This window comes from Gasterosteus aculeatus, chromosome X, assembly GCF_964276395.1.
Source record: "Gasterosteus aculeatus chromosome X, fGasAcu3.hap1.1, whole genome shotgun sequence".
Taxonomy (NCBI): domain Eukaryota; kingdom Metazoa; phylum Chordata; class Actinopteri; order Perciformes; family Gasterosteidae; genus Gasterosteus; species Gasterosteus aculeatus.
Window position 1 is genome coordinate 19,638,719 of NC_135698.1, and position 26,702 is coordinate 19,665,420.

The window sequence follows — 26,702 nt, forward strand, 5'->3', positions numbered from 1 at the left end:
ACTAAGAATGCACACTGATTTATTGTTTAAAGTTTAGATGGGGGGGGGACAGGACATACAGGACACAGAACTAACAATAGAAATATCTCCAAGGCAGAGTACATTCGTGCCCCCCAAATGACCCCTTTGTCCATTACAATAAGAGCTCCGGCCCATTTCCCTTAAAGTCTGAGTCTGAGCATTGATGTCAAGTTGGAGGAATGCATCCGGTCTCCTCGTTGAGATTGTCCTTCTCCTTAGAGAGCGAACTAGACTCATTCTTCACTGAGCTTTGGCTCCAAAACGAACTTGTTAACTCTGATGTCAATGGCTTTTAATGCATATTGATTTTGGGGCAGCAGTGAAACAAATAAAGCGCAAATGTCAAGTGTGCGCTCCCGCTCCCATGCAGAGCCGGGTACACAGAGCCCTTCTGAAGTGATTCGCCTCACAAGGAAGCAGGTCGGAAACCAAGACAACAAAAACCCCCACAGAATGTTTTGTGAGGGCAAAACCAAGCGCTGGAGCCGGTGGCATGCGCGCCAGGCCGGAGCCGGTGGAGCAGACAGCGGGCTGGCCTGTTTAACGGCGCTGAGGAGAGCCGCTCAGATTAAGCCGTCGGATTCCTCTTAATGCTTTTTTTTTTTTCATCCAGGAGCTGCTTGTTGTGACCTGCACAGTCGCCGACTTCTTGCCAAGGGCATCAAGCAAACGCAGACATCCACACTCGGCTGTTGACTTCGTTCATGATTTATCGGCAATATCGGAGAGACCACAGGAATAATTTCCTCGGCGCCTTTAAGGATTTCAAAGTAAACAGCTCTCAATGAAATTGATGCGGTCGGACGTGACTGGATCACCAAGGAAGTTTGTCCGGCAAAAGTGTAATTTAGTTTAACGTGCTTTGCAGATGACCTGGTGAAGATTATACAGTAACGCGGTAATTGACTTCCACCATCGCCTTTGTTCAGATAAAAGTCTTGCTTTGTTCTTTATTATTCTTAAGTGACAGAAGTCTGGAGAGGCATGTGCTTATTGCAGGCTAGCAACCACACCACTGCAGCATTGTTGCAGTTTCCTGAGAATGTGCCCTCCGCCTGAGAAACAGAAGAAACGGTCAAATCTCTGGCCATTGGATTTTGCGGTCATTTTAGTGCCGGCGCAATGCGGAAATTCAACCATCACTCTGTCCACTTTACACACTCCGGTGTGTCACAGAGCATCTTGGACACACTACCGGCGGCCACAGTCTTTCCTGAGGATGTGGAGAATTTTACGTCCCAGGGTTGACTTCCATGATTTAATCAGGCTCTTGGCGTTGATCATCAGTTGGCCGGTCTTCCGGTCCTCGTGACCGGCAACAACGTATTCAGATCCTGGAGAAGAGAGCAGAGCATAAACCCTTCTGAGTCTCCAGTCTGATGAGAACACCACACAAAATCCCCTTACGTAAAAACACACATTATATCACTAGAATCAGTTAAATACTGCAGTTCTTTTTGCGGGAGCAACATTATAAATGTTTTACAGAGAGGTGGCTGTAATCTTTAAGCTGTAAATGTCAAATCGAAACGAGGGAGGACGTTGGCCCCCACTCTAAGCCTGCATGAGTGGCGACAAAGATCCTCTATTGAGCACGAAGACGGCGGATAGTTCACGCGTCACGTTTTTTGCTGCAGCTGACCTGGGTTTAGGATGGGACAAGTACAGCCGTTGGTGGTCCAGGACTCTGGGTAAAGGGTAACGTTTCCCCTCTGGATCTTCATCTGGGGGTTCTGGTAGAATACTTTCTTGACCTTGACCTCCACCTCTGCATGGGAACCTTTATCGTGAGCCGTCACCACCTTCACCACCAGCACTGCCGGGGCAACACAAAGAATCCTTTGTCAAATTAGCACCAATGACAAAATACAATTTGCCCGTTTCAAACTTTAAAAAGATCCAAGTCAGTTTACTAAGTCAAACTTTTCTCTGCTCGGGTTTTGGAAAATGCTTTTTTCCTCTTTTTTTTTAAAATAACCTGCATTACATCCTGTGGGAATTGCAAAATGTGATTCTATTTAAAAAGAGGTTGAGTTGCAACATGGGAATTGTAGGTCACAAAACCTGGCCTATTGAGCCCCATCAGTTCTGACCTTGAAGTAAAAGACATTATTTTCTTTAAAAAAAAAGGTACGCTGTGGAGTTTCTGACCACTGGAAGTGCTATAAGCGATTGTTATGAGAGTGGATCCTAGTTTAGTTTTCCTGGTGCACGTGCAAACAGTTTTTAACAACGCAGCTTTATGGAATCACAAGACATCAAGAGGAAAAACATTGAGTTTGATCATAGACATGATACAATACTGAATGATTTCCCACTTTCAAAAAAAATAGTACTTACCGTAGTCATACTCTGCAGCACAGAAGAGTTTAGGGCTGCCAAGTGGAACTTCTACACACTCACATTTCTCTGCAACATAAAACATAAGAGTCACATTAATCCCTTCTGCACAATGTAGATTCGAACATCAAAAAACGCTGCATTTAATCGGTGGGGGCCGCTGAGTGTGCGGCGTATTTTGTGGGGATGTGACCTGTGACTCACCAGAGTGGTGCAGTGCAGAGAAAAGCTCCTGTAGCCTAAAGAGTGCCGTCTCACGATTACTGCTGCGGTGTCCCATGTGGCCGGTGGCTGCATGAAAGACCTCCACATCCGAGCTGCGCCGCACAGGTAAAACCAGTCAGGATCCCGTCTCAATCATCCGCAACGCACTCCTACGCCCATGCATCACTTCATCGGAGTACAGATACATATGGATAGGGGTTGAAATGTTGGCCCTCACTCAGAAATGCAGTCACCGGTGTAGCGGTCACAGTCCGCTGTGCAGTCACACGGACGGCAGCCGTATTCGTGGAGCCCCCAGTATCCCAGCATGCAGCTTTCACAGCGGGGGCCTCCGACGCCGGGCTTACAAGTGCACTCCCCGCTGCTGGGGTTGCAGAGAGGGGCGCCTCCCGAGCGCACGCCGCCTACAGGGTGGCAGGAACACGCTGCAGAGAGGAAATATTGGCTGCGTGTTAACAGCAGGTTTGCAGGTCAACAGACTCGTAACGCTACTCTGACAGAGCGCTATCTGCACTGAGGAATACATTATGCGCCTGCATGCACGTGAAGGACAAACACTTGTAAAGAAGCCCAAACAAACACGTTGAAGACGGTGAGCTCTCGCGACGCTTCGGAAAAGGCGGTCTGTATTTGATCATCTTCCCGTAACAAGCAAGAAGAATGTACGCAACACGCGCTAAGCAGCTGCAGCGGAAAAAAACAAGAGTAAATCACTCCCTCTCTGCGCTGTCAGACCTGCCCCCTAATGGTCCCTCGTGATGATAGATTGATTTTTGTTACAGACTTGCTTCAGCAGTTTCCCAAAACAGCATGTTTGGTCTTAAAAATGCTTCGGCATGCCCGGCGGGGCAAAAGGGCAAGAATGGGAGAAATGCGCTTGCATGGTCCGTGGGAAATTCCTCCGTTGTTTGCAATTACGGTCACATTCCAAAACAGTGCGGTGGCCGTCATTCCTGCTGAGGAACGGGTTAGAGTCATCTTACGATCTCCTCACTGGGGAGGCAGCGACTCGGAACGGTGCCGAGGGGAAAATCAATCTACTTTAATCTGGGGGGGGTCAAAAGAAAATTTGTGTCTCTATTACTGCCCTCAAAATATCAAAGACTTCCACCCTTAATTGGAATTCTCCACTTGCATTCATCCATTTACGGTTATGGTTCAAGTGAAGCGGGGGGGGGGGGGGGGGGGGGGGAGGAGCTACGATCGGCAGAAAGAGATTTACCTCTGCAGGAGTCCGGGGCCGTTTTGGGTCGGTCGGGGTCTCTGAAGAAGCCCCTCTCGCAGTTCTCACAGTGTCGGCCCTCTGTGTTGTGGTGGCAGCTGTCGCACACGCCGCCACTCCGCCGTCCGCTCGCCAGCCACGACCCACGACTGAAGTGACAGCTCTTGGCGTGACCATTACACTTGCACCCTAGGTTCGGACAGACACGCGCAATGAAAAACACACCCAGCAGTTTTACAGCACGGCGAAGAAACAAACAGTGGAGCCGCTCGCTTATTTATCTCGCAGAGGTCACGTGTGATTCATGAGACTAAATTCATTTTGAAGCTCGGCCTGCCGGCCGTGCGCCCCGCTCCGCAGTCGACTCTCGGCCCATCACTCACTCTGACACTCGTGCGGCGTCCCCACGATGCCGTTGGCCGCCTGCCAGGGCCGGTCGTTGTAGAGCGGCGCACAGCGCTCGCAGTGCTCGCCGGCTGTGTTGTGTCTGCAGACGCACTTTCCGTGGACCTGCTGGGCAAAAGGAACACATTTTACAGAAGAGGACTTGATGTATGTAAGGAGTTCTTCTTGAACTGCTTTGAAACGTTCAGCCGTTAGATGTGGGTTTAGAAACAAATAATGTCCGATGAAGGGCAACACTGAAACGGTCGCCCTTCTTATTAATGTGTGGTCAGCAGTCAAGGCGCCGGAGTTAGTGTCCGCTGAGCCGGATTTCCAGCAGCCTTGCACCTAAATGTGATCTAGTACTTCTTTAGCAACATCTGCATGCAGATCACAGCTGGTTCCTGCCTGTGTTGCATTTCTACACCCCTTCAGACCATGTTGGACTCAAACAGGCTCTTCTAGTCTCCATTTACAGTGAAGAGAATACCACTAAAGAGACTCGGGGTTGTTAAAGCATTATGGCGAATACCATAATTAAGGTTTCCACACACCTAAATCCCTGTAATGGTAGGTAAAGCTGAGGGCTAATATCCAGTCTTCACTGCAGCCTTCAAGCTTCAGTGGCGCATACCAGCACACGGCTGAGTAACAAAGGAGCGGTGGGAACAAAACCCTGCACCCTCTTCTCCCAATCTTACCACATAAACAAATAGCGATGGAGACAAAACGAGGCCTTCGGCAGACTTCGGCATGACACAACATCCCAGCAAGTTCTCACAACACAAGCGCAAGAGCTTTTTTCCCAAGTGGAGTATTGTGCAGCTGCGAGCCGTAAGCTCCCAAGATCCAGCTCAAAAAATGGCTCACCATGTTGTTGGCTTTCTGTTGGCCCCCGGCCGGCACGCAGTGGTCGGCATGTCCGTTGCAAAGGCAGCTGCCTTTCACAATAAAATCATAGATGGCATAGTGGTCCGTGGGGAGGACAGCACCACCAGGATGTTTGGCCTGGCAGGGACACTGCTGGCGCTGCAGCAGACGGACGCGCAGGTTGGTGACCATGAGCTGGTCCTGGGCGGCGGGTCCATACGGATCCACCGAGTTCCAGGGCGACAAAGCTCGATAGATCACCTGAAATTTGGGGTAGAGGAGAAAAAAAAGGGCTTAAAATAGATGTGTTATTGAACTTTTAAAAGCCTCCATAATAAGCAAGAGAAAACTGACCTTAAAAATGCGGACGGACTGACGTGAAACATAAATTATATCAGTTTCTTTTTTTCTCGGCCTGCCAAATGAAAAACAGGCGTCAATCTGGTTCGCATGTCATGCTCCGCAAGAGGCTGCTGAGCTCGCAAAATCTGACTCGCTCTAATGTAAACATGGAGGTTAAGTTTAGTTTGCAAATACTAAACTAAACGTCTGTGTGTATATGTGAAAGATCAGAAATTAAAACAATAAAGCAAAAAGACTTGTGCTATTTTATGAACGCACGAGTTATGAACAGAGAAATGTATCAATGTGGACGGCCTTTATCCTCAGTACAGCAAAGTGTAGCAGTTATTTAGCAGTGAAGGGTGAAACTACACTATAGTGTATTTAGAATTTATACTTCCTTTGTACAATGATGTATCAAAATGAATACTGTATTTCACATTAGGACATCAAATAGAGTGACGTCAACAAGTTTACAAAATTACTGAAGGAACATTGTGAGTTTAAAATGGCCTGAAGTGTTATTGTATTACTGAAACACCCTATTTTGGGTCTTCTGCACATTGAGCAACAGACTAATTATAAAGGCTGACAGGCTTATACAAGAGCGCTGACATACTGTAGCAAGACAAATAAGATCCAAATACACAGCAATTATGAGATCAGTCAAAGACATATATTCAGACGCTGAACCAGAACCTCCCAAAGTGGTCCGGGGCTACAGGGACAGTCTTTTGTACACCATCTGTCTGAATGGCCGGCTTGCTCATCAATTATTCATTGGTGTTATCTGGCTCAGGCCTTCCAGTGATGATGCAGCAGCTCCAAAGAAAGCTTTTTTGTGGAATATTGGCGGTAAAAGTGAACATTGACATTCTATCCGTGTGGGTCAAAGCAGTTTGCAGCTTTGAAGGATGGCCTAATAAAAAGAAGGTATATTGCAGCCCATCAGAGCTGCTCAGTTTACAGCTGCAGGTCAGCTGTTTGCTCAGTGGGCTGTGTGACATCAGCGTATAAAGCATGCGGGTTCCAGTAAACTCTGAAGTGGTGGTACGGTGTTTTTATGTGTCACTGTCAGATACAAATACAACCACAGCAACCTCAAAGATTACAGATCATCGGCTCTTTACCCGGTGTGATGTCTGTATAAGCGTGTAGGTAGAGTCATGAGGCCAGTGATGCATCTTACTTTTTTAATCCCAGGGTCATGTGATGTGTCACGTTGAATTAAAACAGTGATTATTTTAGGGGGTTGAATCAAGACCTGCAGCGTTCTTGCACAATGTTAAACAGCTTTTATTCTTCTTCTTGTTATTCACCCTCACTGATCGCCCCCAATGGGTTTGCATGTGCCCCCCCCCCAACAAAAAAAACTCACCTCTCCTCTGGTACAAGGGGAAGCTCCTGAATACTTGGCGGTGCAAGTTGCTCCGCTCTCCCCGACCGGCGACCCCTCCGCCAGGCCGAACACCCCCTCGCAGTCCCCGGCAAAGTACCGGAGGGCTTTCCACGTGCGCCCTCGGTCTTGGGAGCGCTCCAGCACCATAGCGGCCGGGCGGGGGGAGCGAAACACCAGGATGAGATGGGTGAGGAGGAACTCGGTCTCCAGGTCGAGCTGGAGCGTTTCCTCCTTCGCCCCCTCCGCCGACTGCCACCAAGTGTCGGGGTAGCGGAAAGACGAGTCGCTCATGGCCGAAGGAGGGTGCGCCTGGTCGGGGACGGCGGAGCTGCACTTGCTGCATTTCACGGCCGAGCAGGAGTCTCTGATGCGGGACGACGTGACCTCCTTGAAGGCGCAGTAGGTCTCCGAGGAGTTGGAGCCGCAGACCGACTGGCTGCGCAGCGCTCTGCCGTGGACCAGGTTGCCTATGCGGGGGTTGCAGGCTCGGCCGGAGCAGCGGCTCTCCAACTCTAGACTTTTGGATTTAGACTTTTCTGGTGAGGAAATGAAAAAAAAGAAGGTGCGCTCATTTTAAACCAGAAAAGAGTTGTAGTTATATACGCCGCCAAAAGCAGGCCATTACTATAAGAAGGTGGTAAACAGGGGGGGGGCGCTTTCGCAAATGGTTTTCTAGAAAACAGTTGTGCACCAGACACGTGGGTGCAGTGTTTTCCAGAATCGCGCGCACAGCGCCTGTTTTCCTTAAAGTGCGCGCCTAAAAGTGTCGGGCACAGATTGGAAACTCACCGGCTGTCCGAGGGGACGATGCGCACAGCGGGACAATGACCAGCAAAGTCCACAGTCTCATCCTGGCGAAGCGGACATCAACGTAGTCACCTGTCCTATATGCAAATTAGAGCGCGTCCCCAACAGCTGGATGCAACGATGTCCAGTCGGTGATTCTCCAACAGTCTTCCTCCCAATAAAAAAGATGTATTTGATAGTATTACAAAGTGTTTAGAAAGCCAAGGGAGCCGAACGTGAGTGTAATCCTGTCTGTCTGCTGCAGAAATCCCGCGTGTGATTTATATCGTTTAATCTGGGCGCTCATCATCTTTTCTAAATTATTCCAGATTATTCGAGCCCACGCGCTTCGGGGTTCAATCTGCTGCGAGTTCATTGGCATTTGGGAATATGAAGGAGTTGGCACCGCCCTCCTCTCTTTGTCTTCTCACAGTCCCCGCCCACGCACCTTCCAAAAATCCGACTTTTTTTCAAAACCCCAGCAGACTTGTTTACTGTGTTTTAAAGGAGATGCTGGGATTATAATGACGGTTATTGACTGTGACACGTTGTCGTCGTCTATCAAATTCATTTTTTAGAGAACAATTCACAATTTCTTCTCTGCATTCCCCCCAAAAAACACCCATAATAAAAGCATCTAAAAGTGTCTAAAACAATAAATGAGACATTTAGACAGCCCCCCTCCCCCGGCACTGAAGCAATGACTGTCAAACATATAATTGTGTTGCATTCTTGCCACATATCCCCACTTATTTCTAACTGCCACTCACACGCTTCACCTGCCACATCGTCAGGCAGAGAACAGCCCTTGACCTTGATGGGTCAAACAACCATTGACCCCAATAATCATCCCGCTGTATGCCCTTTTTGGATGTCCCCTCATTGAGTCCAAAGACAAATTTTATTAAGCAAAAAGAGAATTGCTATTAACCACAAGTAGCTTTGCCATTACATGCCATGTAAAAGCTTAACGTATGCCACGGACATCCAAAGACAGGGCAGGCAGGCAGGCAGGCGAAGACGAAAGGGGAGCGAAGTCATTGAGAATCCGCATCACAGCTGTGGCCACACGAGGTCAAGAGTAAATACTGTGAATACGGCCCGTTGTGTGAATCATCCTCTCATCGGGTGTAAATGTTAAAGCGGAGCAATGGGGGTCATGAGAATTCCCAGTTTCCTCCCTTAGGCATCCCAGATCAGGACATTCCTTGAATACTGCTGCTCTCTCGTCACAGTGACGGGTGTCCTCCGTTTAAAGGGGACAGGGTTCGTGCCGGCCTGTTTTTAGCACCCGGGTTATTTCCGATGTCTCCCGACCCATTTGCCAGGACAAGGGATGATGTGCTCTCTGATCCCCGTGAAGAATGCCGCAGAGGAAGGATGTCTAATCCCGGCCAGTGTGTGGCGTATTCCCCGGGGGCTGGATGAAGGCTCCGCACGAGACGGCAACAATTTCCTTTTACTCTCTTTAAATCAAGAGAGAATTCTACGGCGCCAAATCAGCTCAGTTGTGCTTCATGATTAATCAGCCACTGGCTCATGTTACTGACTGGGAATACTGCAGAAAAGTGCATTATAAAAAAGTTGGGGTGAAATACTCCTCTCATATTAAACAACCTCCGTTCCTGCAGCAGTCTGGTGCAGGACCTCCGGAGCGAGAGACCGAATCGGCCAAAGAGACGATCAACGTGGGGCCGTTCCATCCATTCCACACTGTAAAAGGATATGCCCCCCCCCCCCCCCGCGAGCTGCATTGCCACCTATAGTACCTTCAGCTCACTGAACTGCCTCAACCCTTGCAAATAATCTGCCTGCTCTCCTGTACAATTCAGACAAAAAGCCAGACAGGCTCCAGGCCAGGAGGGTAGGGGCCTTGCCCACAGGCTCCAAACACCTTCTGTCACTGCTTCTCCTTTCTCTTCATTCCATTTTTATGACGTTTATCTCTAGTATCTGTCTCCTCGTTCCCAGACAAAACAAGCTCCTCACCCACATTTCTATCATACGGTTTGATCTGAACCATTTGCATTCTGTAAATATTTCTTCTAAAATGCAACTCTCCCCGCGATGTTAATCGTTTGGTATTGAAAGTATTACTTATTCGTAAAATAAAATGACGGTTGAAAGGCTCTTGGTCCTTCTAAGCACAGCCAAGGCCTCCACAACCCCCTCCATAAGTTAAATTAATTTGTGTAATGTCATCCGCTACACCCATTTAAGGTAGCTAGACCAGCAGGAGGGGAAACACGGACCCAGATTTTAACATTGTCAAACCACTAGTGTGAGTTCCTGTTTGTGTATCTGACAGGTGATGGCTGAAAATGATTGGTATTACAGATCATGTTTACATCATGTTATAGAGGATGGGACATGTGTGAAGTCTGCGCCGTATTCCTGTTGCATATTAAATACAAGATGAACGTGTTTAAGGTGACACAGGAAGATCACCAGAGGCAATGTTCCCCTTAATTGCACCTTTGACCCTAAACACATGAAGATCACAACAAATCCACTTTTTTATGGCAACTAAGTTGCATTGTATCTCTAAAGAAGATGCTCTACTCACATGACATTCGTTACCAAACACACGTTTCTGTCTTTTCCTGTCAGCACAATAAAGTATCCATTGTAGACCAACCTCTTCAAAAAGCAAAGACTGCTTTGCGTATACTTTACTTTGTAACGGGTGTTACTTTGTTCATTTATTGTCGGGCAAGATTGAAGCGGAGCACAGAGGTGCGGTCGGCAGTGTGAGATGGGTGCTTGATCTTCATCGGGCCGGCTCATTAGGAAATGCCCACGCAAGACCATTAAAAAAAATGGTTTCCAGAGTACAAAACACGGAGGGCGTAAATCTTTCAAAAGGCCTCATAGGTCACACGGGATGACCCTTGAGGATGTGACAGACATGGCGACCTTGGAAAGCAGATTGATGACCGCTGGCGGTTGTTAATCCCGAGGAGGCCTTTGGGCCTTTGCTCCATTACGGAGAGAAAAATTCCACCCACTGTTACAATTACTTGCAGTTTTTACTCCTCTGAAACCCACTTTGATGAAGAAGAAAGCCATAAAGCGTTGAAAACATGCTGCTAGTTTGCATATAACCATGGAGTTTGTCTTGTGAAGCCGTCTATTAGTGGTTCTGATTGATGATAACGTGTCTTGAAGACCGACCTCAGGCGCTTGAGGTTAAGTATCTCCCCGTGGAGTCTCAGTTGAGAGGCAGGATGATAATCTCAGTAAGGGATGCAGAAGATTTGAACCTGCCTGCGCTATGAGAGGAATGTTGGCCGCTTTAGGCTGCATGTCTGTCCCCATGTTGATGTAATGCAGCTTATGTTGAAGCAGCTACACGTGTAACACGTTGCCTTTCTGTCTGACAGGTCGGGACACGATGACTATGTTTTCATTCCGGCTGACAGCAACCGTTTATATTTGAGATTACAAGCCTGTAATAAACCTCGCTGCTCAAGGGTCATTGATTTTCGGTTTACATCTTTATGGCCCCCTCTCAGTCGAACTAGGGTTCTTTAAAAGGTCAAAGTAGCAATACCTCCGTGTCGAGATTGTACTATGTCAAAGACACACATGTGCGTTATCAGGAAAAGACATAAGTCAAGTATGAAGAGAAACATAAATCGTAATAAACAATGGTACTTTATAGTATATTAGTTATATGTTATTAGATTATAACATTATCAATGTGTAAGAAACATTGAGAGCTGTTGGACTCATCATGTTTATAATTATATATATTATATTATAATTTTTAAAATGAACGAGTTTCTCATTCTTAAATAAATATTCTGGAGTAAAACATACACTATTTGCTCCTGAAATAGAGTAGAACTAGGATTTAGAAAGAGATAGAAATACTCACACGAGGTAACACACCGTGTCTGTGCTGTCGGAGAACATACCAATGTCTTCTGAAGTGGAATTTTTACCTTCCGGGATTAGAGGATTAGAGATTAAGTTACCTGAATCATTTTTACATATAAATATTCTTAAAGAAGTGTTAATCTGAGCACATGGTGGGTTTGTGATTTAAGGAGGAGAAAATAGGAGTATATTGCCACCTGGTGGTGGAAATGGAAGAAGGGGATATAGTTAGTTAGAAATTGTACCATCATCTAAATGCGTTTAGCCAAACGTGATGGCTGTCGCTACATGGAGTGACTAGAAGACAACCGGGTTTAGCTGGTTTTGCAGGTATAAGTTAAATTAAAAGAGCTCAATAACTAATGTTGCGTTGCGCAGCTTATGTTAGTTCATTTTACATCGTAGCAAAAGAGGCCCAGTTTATTCCCTCCAAGAGTTTCAGGCGATGTAACATTAGTGCTAAATTGATTCACGCACTGAAAGCTAACGCTAGTTAGCACCGTCAGCCAGTTTGGCTCGTTAGCCGTAACATACGTGACATGTTCTTTGGATATTGCTCAAATATAGCAGATGCTGCAAAGTGGTTCAGTCCCTTCGATAGCTCAGTTGGTAGAGCGGAGGACTGTAGAGGCGATTCAGCTGAAATCCTTAGGTCGCTGGTTCAAATCCGGCTCGAAGGAGACCTTTTCTCGATTTTCAGAGTTGGTTATACCAGATCAACGACGCTATTTAACCCTTGATGTCGTTTCCCTTTTCTTGCCGTAATTATCGTTTTGTTTAAATTCAGTACTGATCAACAAATCGAGCATTTCGAAGGCCGTCTGAGAGCATTTAGATGTAAATTACGCAGAATTAGCGCGCACTAACATGTTTGGGTCTTAACTGTGGGAAGTTACGCTGGCAACGTTTTGCTCAGGTGTTACTTTAACAGAGACTCGGTTAAATCAGGAACCCTGTGTTTGCATATTGGAGTCAGGTTTGTAACTTGTAGGAACACATTGCTGCCTTTTATTCTATGTCTGTTTAAGTCAAGTCAATGCAGAAATATAATACTGATATTGCAACAAATTGACTTGTCGAGCTAAAACTAAGCACACAAAGTTTTTATTGTGAGATTGAGCTATTTCTGTGCAAAACAGACTTCTGCCCCTGTTTTACTATCTGTGAAGAGTTGTTTGTGTAACCTTTGAATATGTCAACCAATGCTGCATTTGCAAGTCAGCGACATGCTACTTTATCTTCCTCGGCTTGTTCGACACAGAACTTCAGGGTGGCAGAGTGGCTTCTCAATCAGGTAGGTGTTGTCTATTTGAAGCTTCTGTTGAGGGTTCATCCCAGGAAACAGAAGCAGTGAGAGTATAAACCTGATAACTCATTCCTCTCTGCGTGTGTGTGTGATGAAATACATTGAAGTAGTTTAGGTAAACACACAAGCTCTGGAAAAACAAGATAAATCCAGTGTGATCACTTTTGATGCTAATCGCCGTTGTTTTTTTTTCTTTGTTTGCTCATTGCTCACCTAAATTAGATAAATATGTATAAAATGACCTGCTATGCTTTAAATCTATGGGGTTTTGTTTGTGTCACGTTTCATGTTATGCGGTTGCTCATTTCTCTTCTGTCATTTATGATCATGAGGATTTATGATGATTATGTAATTTACGTTTCATATTGAAAAAAGTACTAATTTATTACCTGCAATTAAATGAAGCGATAGCGCTCTGTGAAAATAATTTAATACTGAGTTAATACTGTTACATAATAATACCAACAATTAAAGCATACAACTTTTCAAAACTTTTATTGTTGCGTTGTCTAAGCTGGAAATGTACATATAAGGATCATTTTAGATTACATACAACTCCACCAGAACAAAGCATTGAATCTTAGTGATGTTTGTGCTACATCGTTTAAACTTTTTGATATGAACACGGTGCAATGAATGAGGTAGTCATGTGGCAATAAGTGAATTAGGCACATTTTAAGGTTACAACAAAAGTTAAGATAAATACAACTTTAGTGCACAGTGGTGCCAAATGCAAGTTAAACACCCTATAATTACTTAGAGAAATACCCAATTCTTAAAATACCGATATGCTCAAAGATTAAAAATGTGAGAAGTAAAGTAAGCGTTAAGTTTAAAAAGCATCAAAGCAACATTGCTTCCTCAAACCAATATTTGAACATGGTTGTTTTCATTCAAATCAACAAAAGTCTCATTAATTGATGCAGTTAATTCTTTTTTTATAAATCAAAATGTCCAAAGACTGGCCATCTCTTCACTCAAGGCGAACACGTTTCCTAGCTGATACTGGCGAGTCCAGAGAGAAGGCCGTAGGAGAGCCGGGACGGGACTCTGGAATGAACTCCGACTGATACTTGTCGATATAAGGTTTGGCCACGTTCCACACCTGAGTCGAAAATATCGAAATGTTACTTGAAAATTGGTGTTTCTTTCTATTTGCATATCTGTGGAGATCATATGTTCAGGTGATTTTTTTTGTCAAATGTGTCCACAAAAAATGTCACTACCTTCTGGTCGAGCAGAAGACGGTGGACAGCTTCAATGTCTGGAGACATGAATCTGTCTTTGATCCACGGTCTGTTAATGGCAGAAGAGTCAGAAGTGGAACAGTGGATAAATATTAACTATCCTGTACATCATTGCAGTGGGCTGAAAGGAGTGAACCTTGGCCACATCTGTTTGACTTACTTGACCACACTGCGAACAAGTTCATAGACCTTCTCCAATGGAGTGGTGGTACGAAGTGGGCGGAGGAACTCGATACCCTGACAGGCTGCCAACAGCTCTATAGCAAGAACTTATAAAAAACAAAAAGGTTGATTTGATTATTGCATTTGAAAAAGAGGATTATGTTTTTTAGCGTTTTCTCATATCTGTGCCGCAAAATGACTTTTATTAGATATACTCCAATAATACCAGAATGCTTTTTTTTTTTTTACCTTGCTCCACATGCTCCACAACCCTCAGGGCCTTCCTGGCAGCCCAGCCTCCCATGGACACGTGGTCCTCTGTGGCAGCACTGGTGGACAAGGAGTCCACAGACGATGGATGACACAAAACTTTATTCTCTGAAACTAAAAAAAAATGGACATGCGGAAAAACTTCCTTTAGAGGAATAGTGTAACGTGAAAACATTTAGTGTCTAATTCATTTTAATCAACACAATGTCACATTTAACTAACTTTACTGGCGTTATTGCTTATCTTTTTGCGCACTGACCCAAGGCAGCGGCGGTGCAATGAGCGATCATGAAGCCAGAGTTGAGTCCTCCCTCATTGACGAGGAAGGCCGGCAGCTCACTCAGTGACGGGTTACACAACCTTTCGATCCTTCTCTCGCTGATGGAGGCCAACTCGTGGACTGCGATGGCTAAAAAGTCCAGAGCCTTTAAAGGAAGGAAAGTGCAATGAAAAGGGGAACAAACAACAAATAACAACAACAACAATGTAAAGGAGTTCCACTTGTACATACTTTAGCTGGGTATTCCCCATGGAAGTTCCCACCTGAAATGGTCTCACCTCTTTCTGCAAATACCATCTGGTATGGCCTTTAAGAAAAAAAGAAATTTCCCCTGATATTAAATAGAAGTAACATCTTGTGGTAAAACCTCTAATTTATGGTTAAACCACTTTGCAGTTTTGGGCTCAGAGACAAAAGTGCACGCCTACAATCACGTAACGGTCTACTTTTTTCCTCTTAATACCGGGGAAGGATACGGGATTGTCAGTGGCGCTGTTGATTTCTGTGTTGATGATGTTCAGGACAAATGTTATTGTGTCATTGGTGACTCCGTGGACCTGTATGCAGAAACAAAAGAACATGCTCAGAAACAACGCGTCACTTTGAGCACAGCTCCGACTCATTGACTCCCACAAGAGAACACCCCACTTCCTCCTTTTCCAAACGGGGACCTTTTACCTGAGGACAGCATCGCATGGTGTAAGCATCCTGGACTCTGTCACAGAACCGATGGCTCTCTGGAAATACACACCAGCACCAGATGGCATACAATCAGGCATTTTACCAAAAGCTATACTTTATTTATCCATCTTTGAAATATTTCCTTCGGATCTTTGTGTTTTTGGGAGGAAACAATGCAAACCGTCCCATGCAAACTCCGCTGGCTGTGGCCCTGTAAGCAACAGCTGGGGCTTGGACACAGGACGCGCGTCTTGTTGGGAGGCAAAGGTGCTGCCCATAGTTCAGGGATATTAGAATAACGTGGCGCCATGGTTACACAATGACGTGCTACCCATCTGTTTTAGCGTATGAACCTGTCCTCTTACCTGCTATCTGGGACGGATGGTGATCAGAGTCCAGCAGCGAGCGGAAGCGCTGGGCCACCTCGATCTGTCCGGGGTGAGGACGCAGCTTATGAATGTCTGCGAGGGGAGACGAGCGAATCAGGAGGGATGGAACGGATGGAGAATCTTGGGAGTTTGAGGTGATTATTTGATTTTTTTTTTTTTCTTCACCCCCACAGCTGCCGCTCACCACTGTCGAAGGCCTTGGTGGTGCCCTTCAGCACCTCCAGCGTCAGAGCAGCGATAATGTCCGCCTGCCGAGCGATGGCCTGGGCTCGCTCCACGGCCTCGGCCCCCAGAGAGGTGATCATTTGGGTCCCGTTTATCAAAGCGAGACCCTGTGAGGGAGAAACACTATTGTTGTTCGCAGAGTACCCGAGGAGTAAAACCCAATGCATTCCCAGTGAACCCTGTGGCAGGTGACTTAGTGCAGGCAAATCAAATATGAGCCAGCGTGCTTGGTTTCAAACATTACCTCTTTGGGCTTTAGTGATATTGGCTTCAGGCCATGGGCTTCCAAGACCTGGCCAGAGATGAAAGGATAAAAAAAAACATTTAAAAGGTCAAGGTTCATCAGAAGGCAAACATGTTTTCCTACTGGACCTTGCTACCTGTCACTCTTACAAGCAGAGGGCACATTAGTTAAGTTATGTTGGACAACCACGGAAAATGATCACGAGTTAAATCTGTTAAGATCTTACATATTTGGCATCCGCCCATCCGCTCTTGGGGGACCACATTTTCCCCTCTCCCATCAGCCCCAGGGCCAAGTGAGAGAGGGGTGCGAGGTCTCCACTTGCACCCACCGTTCCCTTCTCTGGGACAAAGGAGAGGCAGGACGCTGCAGGGGGGCCGAGTAAGAGATCAGTGATATGAGTCAGTCCCCCCCCCCAATACTCGTCCCTGAATCAAAGTTATAAGCAATCAGCTGAATCTGATATCGCCGGTCGGTTTCTTATAGGCCGAGGCTGGCGGCTTACCGTTGAAGGCTTCAATCATGGCATGAAGGGTTTCCGGAGAGATTCCACTGTACCCTTTGGCCAGAACGTTGATCCTCAGAGCGAGAAGCATGCGGGTCCTCTCTGGGCTTAGCGGGTTTCCCACACCTGCACACCATAGCGTAGCATTGGTGGTGTGAATACAGGAGCACTGAATAGGTCGAGGTTTTACATGGCGGAGCCTTTATTACCTGCTGAGTGTGACCGCACCAAGTTTTCCTGCAGCTCCCTGTGGAAGATGAAACATGAAATCAGCTCATTCTCCAACAGACGCTCTAACGTGGTCAAAGAGAACGGACGTTACTTGAGCTTGCTGACGGGAATAACTGTCCGAGCAAATTTGCCAAATCCTGTAGTGATTCCGTAGACAACTGGAGGAACAGAGAGAGAGACGCAGACGACCCAAAAGTGACTTCATGAAATGCTGAATAACGGTCGGATGAATGCATTTCAGTTCACTCTACCTTTGTTTTCTTTGACAATAGTGTCCAAAAGCTCTCTGGATAGCACCACTTTTTGTTCAGCCTCCGGAGTCAGCTTGAAATATTGGTGAAGGGAGGTATGTTAAGTTAAAGATTTTTAAAAAAAAGAAGAAAGTCAACGATTACACAGACTAAACATGGCTGCAAATACAATTTGTTGATCATTACCTTTATCTTGTAGAGTCCTCTTCCTAAGTTGACCAGATCGGTCGACGTCAGGCTGTTGCCATCCAAGGCAATATACTGTACATGAAGAGTTGTGTTACCCAGAAGTACGTCCAGTTAAAAACGGGGGATATGAACACTTACCTCTCTGGGTTCTCTGTATGCTGCTGTGCTATTTCACATCATAATTAAGAATAACGTCCAATAACATTTTGCACAACACTGTATTATATATTTATTTCACTTCTGTTCATTTTATTCTAGCATTGTTGCTGCAAAACGATTGATATTTAAACAAAATATTGTTCAACCTCAACTTAAATACCCAAGTTTATTAATAATATGTGTAAGGATACAGATGAGAAACTCCAGGCTCATATGGGATGAAGTCAGGAGACATGGTGTCGCCTTCAATAGCTGAAAGTACAGGACATTAATGAAAAACATTAACATGATATTGTGACATTCAGGCTACAGGTAATGTCCCCTATCGGCGCACATACCCGAACCATGCACAATTACGCACGGCAAGTGGCACAGCTGTGTAATCCACACCCAAATGTGATGAATAGCATCCTTATTTACTGCATTTCTTTACCCAGCTCGACGAAGTCGTTGTCCTCCAGCACATCCTCCACTGTGTCATCCGCGTCCAGCAAACCCAAACCCTGGCACCTGCGCACCACAAACCGGGCGTCCTTCACCGCCGCGATGCCGCCGTTGTCCGGCTTGTTCTTCATGTACCGTTTGAGCGCCTCGTGTCCGAGCCACCGGATGGTGTTGGTGGCGTCCCGGCAGGGCACAACCAGCCACTCATCTCGGATGTGGACGGTGAAAACAGGCATTGCGCTTCGGCGGGTGTCTCGGCGCAGTGACCGCTGCTCGCTTCTCCCCGGGGAACCAGCTTCAGCCACCCAAAGTCCAGCCGCCAATCAGACGCGGCGCTCGGGGGCCCCGCCTGGCCGCTGTCCCACCTCCGGGGACCACTGACCTCCACAGGTCGGTCACGTAGATGTTTCGACACATCGACCCAGAAGCGTTCACGTGATTTAACCACGTAAACCCACCGTGTGCTGGGAGGAGCCAAATGGCATGGATCTGCTGATTTAGTTTTACATGTATTTAGACCTGCTGCCCTTATAAGGGTAGAATATATTAGAAAATACGTTTTACAACGGAAACAATTATTGTTATAGCTGCAACATTGTATTACTGTTGATTCATTGATTTTCTCTCTGAAACTTGAGTGAATGTTACAGGAAGTGAACTTGAAATTATCAACATCTGCATCTCGGGTTGTCAATGTTGATGTTTGTCTACAAAGATGGTGCATCATCCAAAGCTCACATTCTACAAACGATGTATTTTAACTTGATGGGAAGGAAGTTCATTTTTCCAAAAAAGGACAAATGTACGTTGTAAAAAATGAATTTAAATAAACACATGTCCTCACACTGAGGCGCTCCCAAAGGGAAATTTATTTTACATGCATTAGTTTTCAACTAATTATGGATGCAATCATTTTGCTCTGCACAATCTAGCTTACAAAATAAGTAACAAAGTCAATGTGATTTTTCTTAATCAGAATTTGATGCAGACGTTTTTACTTTACAGCAGTTAGAGGTGTCAAAACATCTAAGCAACTTTCTAAAGGATTTCACTCCATTTCTAAGGGAAAATGAAAAATAACAAAGCTCTTATTTACCAAAAAGAAACGTGTGGGTTCTGTGCTACCAGAACTCTTACAATCTTTATGGGTAAATGCAAAGTTCTCAGTGTGTCGAACAGAGGGGAAAGTGGTCAAAAGTGCACACGATGTAATTACGGCTTCTATTGGATGCTTCGGTTGTGTGTCATCCCCCTATTCATACCTTTTTTTGATTTGTTTCTAAATCAAGTAAAGAAATATGGCTTAAAAATAAACTCCAAATATAACTAACTTCTCAAAAACCACCACACAGCTTAACATTTTATGTCAATCATCGTGCTTCTATCCTGCAAAAAGATGTAATTGGGTATGAATGCAACAACTTAAGTGATTTATTGCATCGTTGTTTGACGAGATAATTACCAGCCATTGTTCATTTTGACAAACTATTCGAAAAAAGAAAAAGCAATTCCATATTATACTTTTCAAATTTAGATTTCAAATTATCCCATAAAAATTCAGAAAAAAACAACAGTAAGCTACATACAAACTAATACTGAAAGTAATTTATTAAAATAATACACTTAATAATATACTTTGCAGGTTTAGATTAATACAAAATCACCTTATACAGGCTGAACTATTCGGCAGTACAAAGTAGTTAAGAAGTAATTTATCAGATACAACATTATTTACAGTTATCCACACAATAATAATGAATAATTAATAAATAATCTGAAATGAATCTTCCCACGTGATCATTTTACTTTCAGTGCGCTAAGTTGTCACGAAGTAATGAAGATGTCACAGTAGTAGATTCACAACGTAACATTTGCTGCTTCTCTAAATAAAAGACGAATACCTCAAATCACGTGACTTCTGGCCCGTAACTTGTTTTTATTTTACGTAACGAGGCGAACCTGAAAGCAGCACGTGGGCCTGCGGTTCGGCTGATGTCGGTTCACGGGCCGTGGGAGTTTCCGCCTCTCCGTGCGCAGCCCACTCGCTGGCCGTCATCGGGCAGCAGGCCGAGGAGAAGAAGAGAGGGGGGGGGGGGGTGTGTTTACACAGACGGCAAACCGCCTGGGGAGTCGTCGGGGAGAGGAAGTCAGCCGGCTCCGTGTCTGCCTGCTCCAACTTCCTGCTCACGAGAAGAAAAAGCACAGGATCCTATTTCAGTCCCGCACAACTGCAGCGCAGCGGAGGGAAGCATGGAAGGACAAGGAGGCACACGAGCTGCGCCGTAAAGTCCCCCGGAGGGAAGACGAGCCGAGTCGCGCGTCGCAGGTAACGTGGAAATGAACGGAGCTGTTCGTAGTAACGTCGCTTTGTCGCCTCGCCGCCGCTGTAATAACGCGCGATTAGCAGAACACGCCACTGGATCCACGGGAGAGTGTCGGAAGCAAGTTTTTCTTCTGGCTCTTTTTTTTGTGTTATCGCCGTGTGTTGGTTAAACTTTTTCAGTGTAGTTTTTAAAGTAAGACTGAGAACTGTTCCCGTCTTCCGGTCCAAGCAACATCTTGAGAATGCGTCACTGGGGCACAAATATGATCCAAAGCTCCGTGCGTAACGGCGACGCTGCTGCGACGTCCAGGTCCCCGGACGGGAGCCTTCAGAGGCCGACAAAGGACGAGCAACGCGGCCGCAGGTCCGTGGCAGCTGCTCCCAGATGTTTCTCTTGCGGGCCCTTGTTGGGTTTTTCACCGTCTGCGAACAGGAAGAGAGCAGATTTTGTCACGGTTAAGTAATGTCTGACACGCGCGGACACACACACACACACACACACACACACACACACACACACACACACACCATCTCATCTCATTTGCCGTTTCCGTTCAGCGGACACTGGGTGGCTTTGTGCGCACAGCGAGACGTCTCAGCCCCCGATGCCCGATCGGACCGTCAGTCTCCCCCGGAAGAGTAGTGGCCGTGTCACGTTCACGTACCGAGCAGGGGATTTCATCCCTGTGCGGGAGGGATGCCCAATCTAAGATTCAAGATAAGGTGCCGGTAGTGAGGTTGTCGCTGGAGGGAATTTGGGTCGATTTATTTCTCTATGAGGTTTTTATTTTCCACTTTCCAGCTTCTTGCAGCATCTCGCACATTTGATATTGTAGCTGCAGACCTGACAGCTCAGTGGTCTGACTGTAGTCTGACCTCACAGTCGGTTTAAAGGGTGTAGTCGTGGAAAACAGGGGGGGGGGGGCTGATTTGATCTTTTGACCCCTTACCTCTAGAGGCCCGGGGACATGCTCCCCCGCTGTGGGACTCCCTCCCCGGCCCAACATTTGTCCTTGGAAGTAGAATAGGAGGAAGTCCTGACTTTGACAGGTTTGTGGTTCTCGGGGAGGGGGGGGTTTAGTCGGAAATGAGTTGAGCCCCCCCCCCTCCACCCTCCCTGCTCACTGGACAGAGAGATGGAGCGCCGAAACAAACAGCCTCCCCCCAAAACACTGCGTTTTAACATGTGAGCTGCTACACAACCCACCCTGGACCCGTCACACTTCCTGTGGAGAGACGGCCAGGTTGGACCGCAGCATATTTCTGGCTTGTTGTTCTTCCTTACATTTTCTTTTTTCTCTCTCTCGTGCCGCCACATGACACCCCCCCCCCCCCCCCCCCCTTTAAAACACGCAGCGCTCTGCTCCACATGTTACAGGCTCTTCCTCTTCATCCAGTTACGTCTTCATGCAGAAAAGCACTAATGATGCGAAACGCAGGCTTCGCCATGATACAATATTGTGTGGGTTATTTGCGGTACGAAGGTTGTCACGACGCAAATTCAATTGATTGATTGAACCGCCAACGGCCCGTGTGACAAAACGTCAATCGCTCATTTAACACACATCAGTTGCATTTATGTCAAGGATAATAACGAACGAATCACTTCAGAATAAGATAGTATGCAAGTCAAAGTATTGTTTGCCAAAAATGTCTCAAGTCATGAAAAATTGTAGTATGGAATTTCCTGAAAAATAGAATATTAGCCAGAATATGTCATGAAAAATGTCCATCTGTAGTCATAGCATGTCATAAAAATAGTACAGTGTTATAGTATGTTGAACATATACATACATGGTGCGCCAAAAATTTTTAAGGTAATTTTAAACCGTCATGGTGTATAGACTAAAGGCCATGGTATAATACTTAATACAAACTTGTAAGAAGAAACCTTATTGCATAAAATATCATGAATGCAGCCGTGTAGTGTGCATTAAAAGTCATCGTTTCGTTGCAATGAAAAGCTCTAAAAAAAAGTCCCAATACTTCATATGCTCCGTGCATGTCGAGTTCCGCCCTCTGATCATGTCGTTGTGCAGGTATGGACAGTGCCATCACCCTTTGGCAGTTCCTGCTGCAGCTGCTGCTCGACCAAAGTCACAAGCATCTGATATGCTGGACGTCCGCGGACGGAGAGTTCAAGCTCCTCAAGTCGGAGGAAGTGGCCAAGCTTTGGGGGCTACGCAAGAACAAGACCAACATGAACTACGACAAGCTGAGCAGAGCGCTGCGCTACTACTACGACAAGGTGAGCCGGCTGTGGCTCCCGTGTGGGAGGCGTGACGTAGCACTCCAACGCAGAGTTGTTCCAACGGATCCGCCCCGGGAATTGAAATGCTGTCACCGCCCCCCCCCCCCTTTTTTTTATTTCCCATCAACAGTTGATTTTCTCAATGTAAGAGTTCTCCGCATCTTAAACGCTGTTTTACCGGTTTCACAGAACATCGTCAAGAAGGTGATTGGACAGAAGTTCGTCTACAAGTTTGTCTCCTTCCCCGAGATCCTGAAGATGGACCCTCAGGCGGTCGAGATGGGCCTGGCTTCTGGAAGGTTCCCACTCCAGGAAGGAGAGGCATCAGAGGTGGAGGTAGAGGAAGAGGAGGAGGAGGAGGAGGAGGAGGACGACGTGGAGGAGGAGGCCCAGAGGAGGGCCCTGGCAACCCTGGGTGCGCAGCAGTGTCGCAACGACTACCTCCGCTCGGGGCTCTACTCCTCCTTCACCGTCAGCTCCTTGCAGAACCAGCCGGAGCTGCTCCGGGCCCTGCGGGAGCGCCGGGAGGAGCCGCGCTCCGTCATCCGCTTCGGCACCAACGCCAACGAGAGGAGCTCCCCTCCGTCTGCCGCGCTGCAGTCCTACGGCTCCCCCGGCTTGTCCAAGCTCCGCTCCCCACCCTCTCCCCTCGTCCGTCCCTCCCGTCCCGGGCGGAGCTGGAGCCCCGCGGCCAAGGAGGAAGAGGAGGACTCTGACCAGAGCGCTCAGCCCCTCAACCTCTCCTCCGGGTACAGGGAGCGAGCCCTGCCCCCTCCTCAGAAGAGGAGCAGCAGCAGTGGTAGAAGTAGCTCCACCAGCAGCAGTGGTAGTAGCAATCAAGGAGATGGACTCCCACCCAAAGGCAAAAAGCCCAAAGCTCTGGAGATCTCATCCCCGTCGGTGCTGCTGGCGGGGAGCGACATCGGCTCCATCGCCCTCAACAGTCCAACGCTGCCCTCCGGCTCCCTCACTCCCGCCTTCTTCACTGCACAGGTGAGACGGTCGGTCCGAATGACCGCAGCGAGGACAGATAAGTGTGTCCCCGCCACGTTCACACGGGGGTCCCAAGAGACACGTGGAGGGGTTTGCAAATTGCCCAACGTCTGCTGGGAGAAGACAAACGTTTGCGTGACACGTCCTGCAAACACCCGAGGCTCCTCTCAAGCCTCCTTCATCTCGTTCCAACACGTTCACACGTTCACCAGCCCTCCCGTTTCTGCTCCCAACACTTTACGGCGGGATCAGAGATTCGTCCACATTGGAAGCACCAGTAATAATCATGCAATTGTCTGAAAATAACGATATGTTTCTGTCCCCTCTGTGTGGTGGCCACAGAGACATGATGGATCTGTCCAGAGCATGATGTCATTGTCCCTAAAGCGGTCTGAGAGCAGCAGGAGACATCTGACGCAGCCTGGCATGTGTTGGTGGAAAGACTACTGCCACGTTTCTTTAAATAGTCACTTAAACCAAAACTTGCTTGCGATACAGAGAGACAAGGTATGAAGAGGCTCAACTTGCAGGGTGTTATCTTGTTGCACTGAAACGTTTTTTTGAACAAATGCAACTGTAATGAGTCATCGTCTGGTTTGGTGGCAGCTTAAACCTCTCAAATCCTTCCAGTAAACAGCTCTGTGGGGTAAAAGCCCAAATTATTGCCAGAATGTTTATGTTCTGCAAACAGGGCTTATCAAAGTACGTCTGCACTAAAAATACAGTTTGAGAGAAAGCACACGCACAGTGTGTTAAGCGCTCTGACATTTAGTTTTCTTTTATTAAATCCCCAAAAGCTCGGCGACAATCATCTGGCAGTTAATAGTCTCCACGTAAAAGGACCCCTCCACATCAGAGGTGTGATCCACACGTCGAGAGAGCCGTTCATACCAAACTCACGCGGCCTGTTTATGAGGGCGCACAAAGTGAGATCAGAGGAAAACGAGCAATTTACAGGAATCCTCTGCAGGTCCAAGCTGGGAGAGGCGGAAGAGGCCCTAAGTGATGCCATATGCGCCAATAATTCCATTAATAATGGGAGCAGGGCCCGGTCCCTCCGCAACACAGGCTCACTTCTCCGAGGTGACACGGGGGAACGGGGGGGGGGCAGAAATTGATTTCATATGTTTTTCTTTTTTTTGCTGGCTTTTCAGAGTGCTTTAGGACCCCCCCCCCCCAAAAAAAACAACCCCCACTGTCCACCTCCCCCCCAACTTCAACCATGTATTCTGGGGAGAAACCACAGACTTCCTTCCTGCGCCGCCAGCATGTTTTTCCAAACGCCAGCACGCGTCCGTTTACCGTTCCAGCATGTTTCGCATTACCGACGGCCTCAGAGCGACGTCCTCCGACCCGTGTTTTTATTTTACTTCATTGGGTTTTTCTGATTTTACATGAAGCCTCTTGCCCCCCCCCACAGACTCCCTCTGGCTTGCTGTTGGCTCACAGTCCGCTGTTGTCAGGGATCCATTTCTGGAGCAGTTTGAGCCCCGTAGCGCCGCTCAGCCCCGCCCGTCTGCAGGGCCACGGCTCCCTCTTTCAGGTGACAAAACACACACACACACACGCTCGAAATGATTATTGTTTACTCTCAGCGGGCGAAAGCCGAGGAGGAAGTTGCGAGGCTGTGCCCGCTTTCCAGCAGTTAATGTTTTGTCCGAATATTCACTCAGGTGAGTTTAAGGTAAAGGAATCATGCACATTAACGTTGCTCCTCTATCTCCTAGAAGGACGTGCGCGTGTAAAGTGCCGCTCTTGATCATCTAGAATTTGCACCTTTCAGCTGACGCAAAACCTAAAGAGATAGCCGACAGTTGAGCCCAGTGGAGACCTGGTAAGCAGGTCCAGCAGAGGTGTCTTGTTTCAGAGAGGGAGGAAATCCTGTGAATACTTCCTGTTTGAGCCCAGGGGAGTCAGACCGAACAGGGTGGACTGGTTTTAAAAGCGGCTCCTCATTTGTGAAACACACACACACCACAACCGGATTTGTGCGCAAATAATGTTGACTTGTCCGTGTGTTGGAGGTGCAGGGGACAGCGACGAAAAGGAAGAGGCACAATGACTTAAAAAAAAAACCCAAAACAAAACAGGAAGCCAGCGCAGTGACAATGCTGCAGTTCCTCACCGGAAAGCCGCTTTCATGAGGCCTCCGTCGCCTCCTCGCTAACGCTCGCCTCCTTTCTCCTCCTCCACAGTTCCCCAGCCTAATCAACGGACACATGCCTCTCCCCCTGCCAAACCTGGAAGGAACACCCTCCTCCCTGCTCCTGTCCCCTGCCACTCACAAGTCCTGATCCCCCCCCCCGCCCCCCTTCACTGCCCCATCTTCATCCACCTCTTGTTGTGACACCAGCAGCAGCGACCTCTGGTCCGTCGGGTTCGTTAAAGTGACACCAGGCGGTATGTGACCTCACTTTTTTGCACTTGAGTTGCTTCGGATTCCAGTGGTTGACTCCAGCTGGTCAAAGCCACGAGAGACGTCTGGCTCTCTGTGATGAAGTACAGCACATGGACACTAGTGGCGTGTACCCAGCTGCAAAAGGGGCTGGCTTGTTTTTATCTTGTTGGGGAAAAAAAAAAAAAAGTATTCCCCCCCGAGTTCATCACGTTGTGAAACTGGTTGTTTGACATGTGGAGTGTTGGATGCACTATGCTTCTCAGTACCGGCTGTGCCTTGTTGTCCTATATTTCTTTTAATGAAGACGAGATTTCAAATGAATGAAAACATTTAACACTTGTACTGTTCTTCCTTTTTTTTTTTTTTATACTGGACTTGGTATACAGTTTGTATTCTGTATCATTTTTTATTGTGAAGAATGTTTCAATAAACAAAGCATTGAATGCTTGCCTTTAAATTAAAGACTTCACAGTAGCTAAAAACAACATTTTAGAAGTGGAACAAGACAAACAAGGTCATGGGACTTTCTACTTTAGCTTTGTGCACACGCTCTGCTCTCATTCGCCTCCAGCTACTATAAAATCAGCAGTTATGGCAAAGCCGCCTCAAAACAGTCAGTGGATAAAAAAAAAAGTGTTTCTATTGTGATCAATTTTCTCAATAAACTAAGCATTTAATGCTGG

The 26,702-nt window shown here is 46.9% G+C and overlaps 3 protein-coding genes, 2 long non-coding RNA genes and 1 other non-coding gene across 8 annotated transcripts; 3 read left to right on the forward strand and 3 right to left on the reverse strand.

Moving 5' to 3' along the window:
• Positions 1-2: 2 nt before the first annotated feature.
• Positions 3-7,982, reverse strand: LOC120809697 (netrin-4). Of its 2 annotated transcripts, none has more exons than XM_040163700.2 (10): positions 7,593-7,982; positions 6,783-7,339; positions 5,063-5,323; positions 4,192-4,318; positions 3,809-3,997; positions 2,804-3,011; positions 2,566-2,678; positions 2,362-2,430; positions 1,664-1,837; positions 3-1,355 (listed from the first exon to the last, which is right to left on the reverse strand). In XM_040163700.2, exons 1-10 carry the CDS (start codon positions 7,651-7,653, stop codon positions 1,213-1,215), a joined length of 1,902 nt encoding a protein of 633 aa, XP_040019634.2. In that variant the 5' UTR covers positions 7,654-7,982; the 3' UTR covers positions 3-1,212. The 2 variants fall into 2 exon arrangements, with proteins under 2 accessions (XP_040019634.2, XP_040019633.2); XM_040163699.2 differs by having other exon boundaries at positions 4,192-4,321.
• A 4,080-nt stretch (positions 7,983-12,062) lies between these two features.
• trnay-gua (transfer RNA tyrosine (anticodon GUA)) lies at positions 12,063-12,151 on the forward strand. Its single transcript is given in 2 exon segments — positions 12,063-12,099; positions 12,116-12,151. It is a non-coding gene; the product is annotated as a tRNA-Tyr (tRNA).
• Positions 12,152-12,692: 541 nt separating this feature from the next.
• On the forward strand, positions 12,693-18,903 carry LOC144383801 (uncharacterized). The gene is made up of 3 exons (XR_013451248.1): positions 12,693-12,765; positions 15,980-16,103; positions 18,048-18,903. It is a non-coding gene; the product is annotated as an uncharacterized LOC144383801 (long non-coding RNA).
• Positions 13,256-18,312, reverse strand: hal (histidine ammonia-lyase). Its single transcript, XM_040163698.2, has 20 exons — positions 18,044-18,312; positions 17,802-17,862; positions 17,590-17,617; positions 17,449-17,523; positions 17,263-17,335; positions 17,103-17,169; positions 16,990-17,027; positions 16,781-16,906; positions 16,502-16,641; positions 16,276-16,323; positions 15,991-16,138; positions 15,783-15,878; positions 15,415-15,473; positions 15,213-15,293; positions 14,968-15,033; positions 14,716-14,881; positions 14,436-14,570; positions 14,185-14,293; positions 14,004-14,073; positions 13,256-13,882 (listed from the first exon to the last, which is right to left on the reverse strand). The coding sequence occupies exons 1-20, from the start codon at positions 18,288-18,290 to the stop codon at positions 13,751-13,753; spliced, it is 1,965 nt and encodes a 654-aa protein (XP_040019632.1). The 5' UTR covers positions 18,291-18,312; the 3' UTR covers positions 13,256-13,750.
• Positions 18,904-19,461: 558 nt separating the features above from the next.
• LOC144383802 (uncharacterized) lies at positions 19,462-21,235 on the reverse strand. The gene is made up of 2 exons (XR_013451249.1): positions 20,906-21,235; positions 19,462-20,800 (listed from the first exon to the last, which is right to left on the reverse strand). It is a non-coding gene; the product is annotated as an uncharacterized LOC144383802 (long non-coding RNA).
• LOC120809703 (ETS domain-containing protein Elk-3) lies at positions 20,059-26,481 on the forward strand. 2 transcript variants are annotated; one of them, XM_040163710.2, is made up of 6 exons: positions 20,084-20,380; positions 22,417-22,625; positions 22,818-23,621; positions 23,964-24,128; positions 25,042-25,164; positions 25,817-26,481. In XM_040163710.2, the coding sequence occupies exons 2-6, from the start codon at positions 22,419-22,421 to the stop codon at positions 25,913-25,915; spliced, it is 1,398 nt and encodes a 465-aa protein (XP_040019644.2). In that variant the 5' UTR covers positions 20,084-20,380; positions 22,417-22,418; the 3' UTR covers positions 25,916-26,481. The 2 variants fall into 2 exon arrangements, with proteins under 2 accessions (XP_040019646.2, XP_040019644.2); XM_040163712.2 differs by lacking the exon at positions 23,964-24,128 and having other exon boundaries at positions 20,059-20,380.
• Positions 26,482-26,702: the final 221 nt, after the last annotated feature.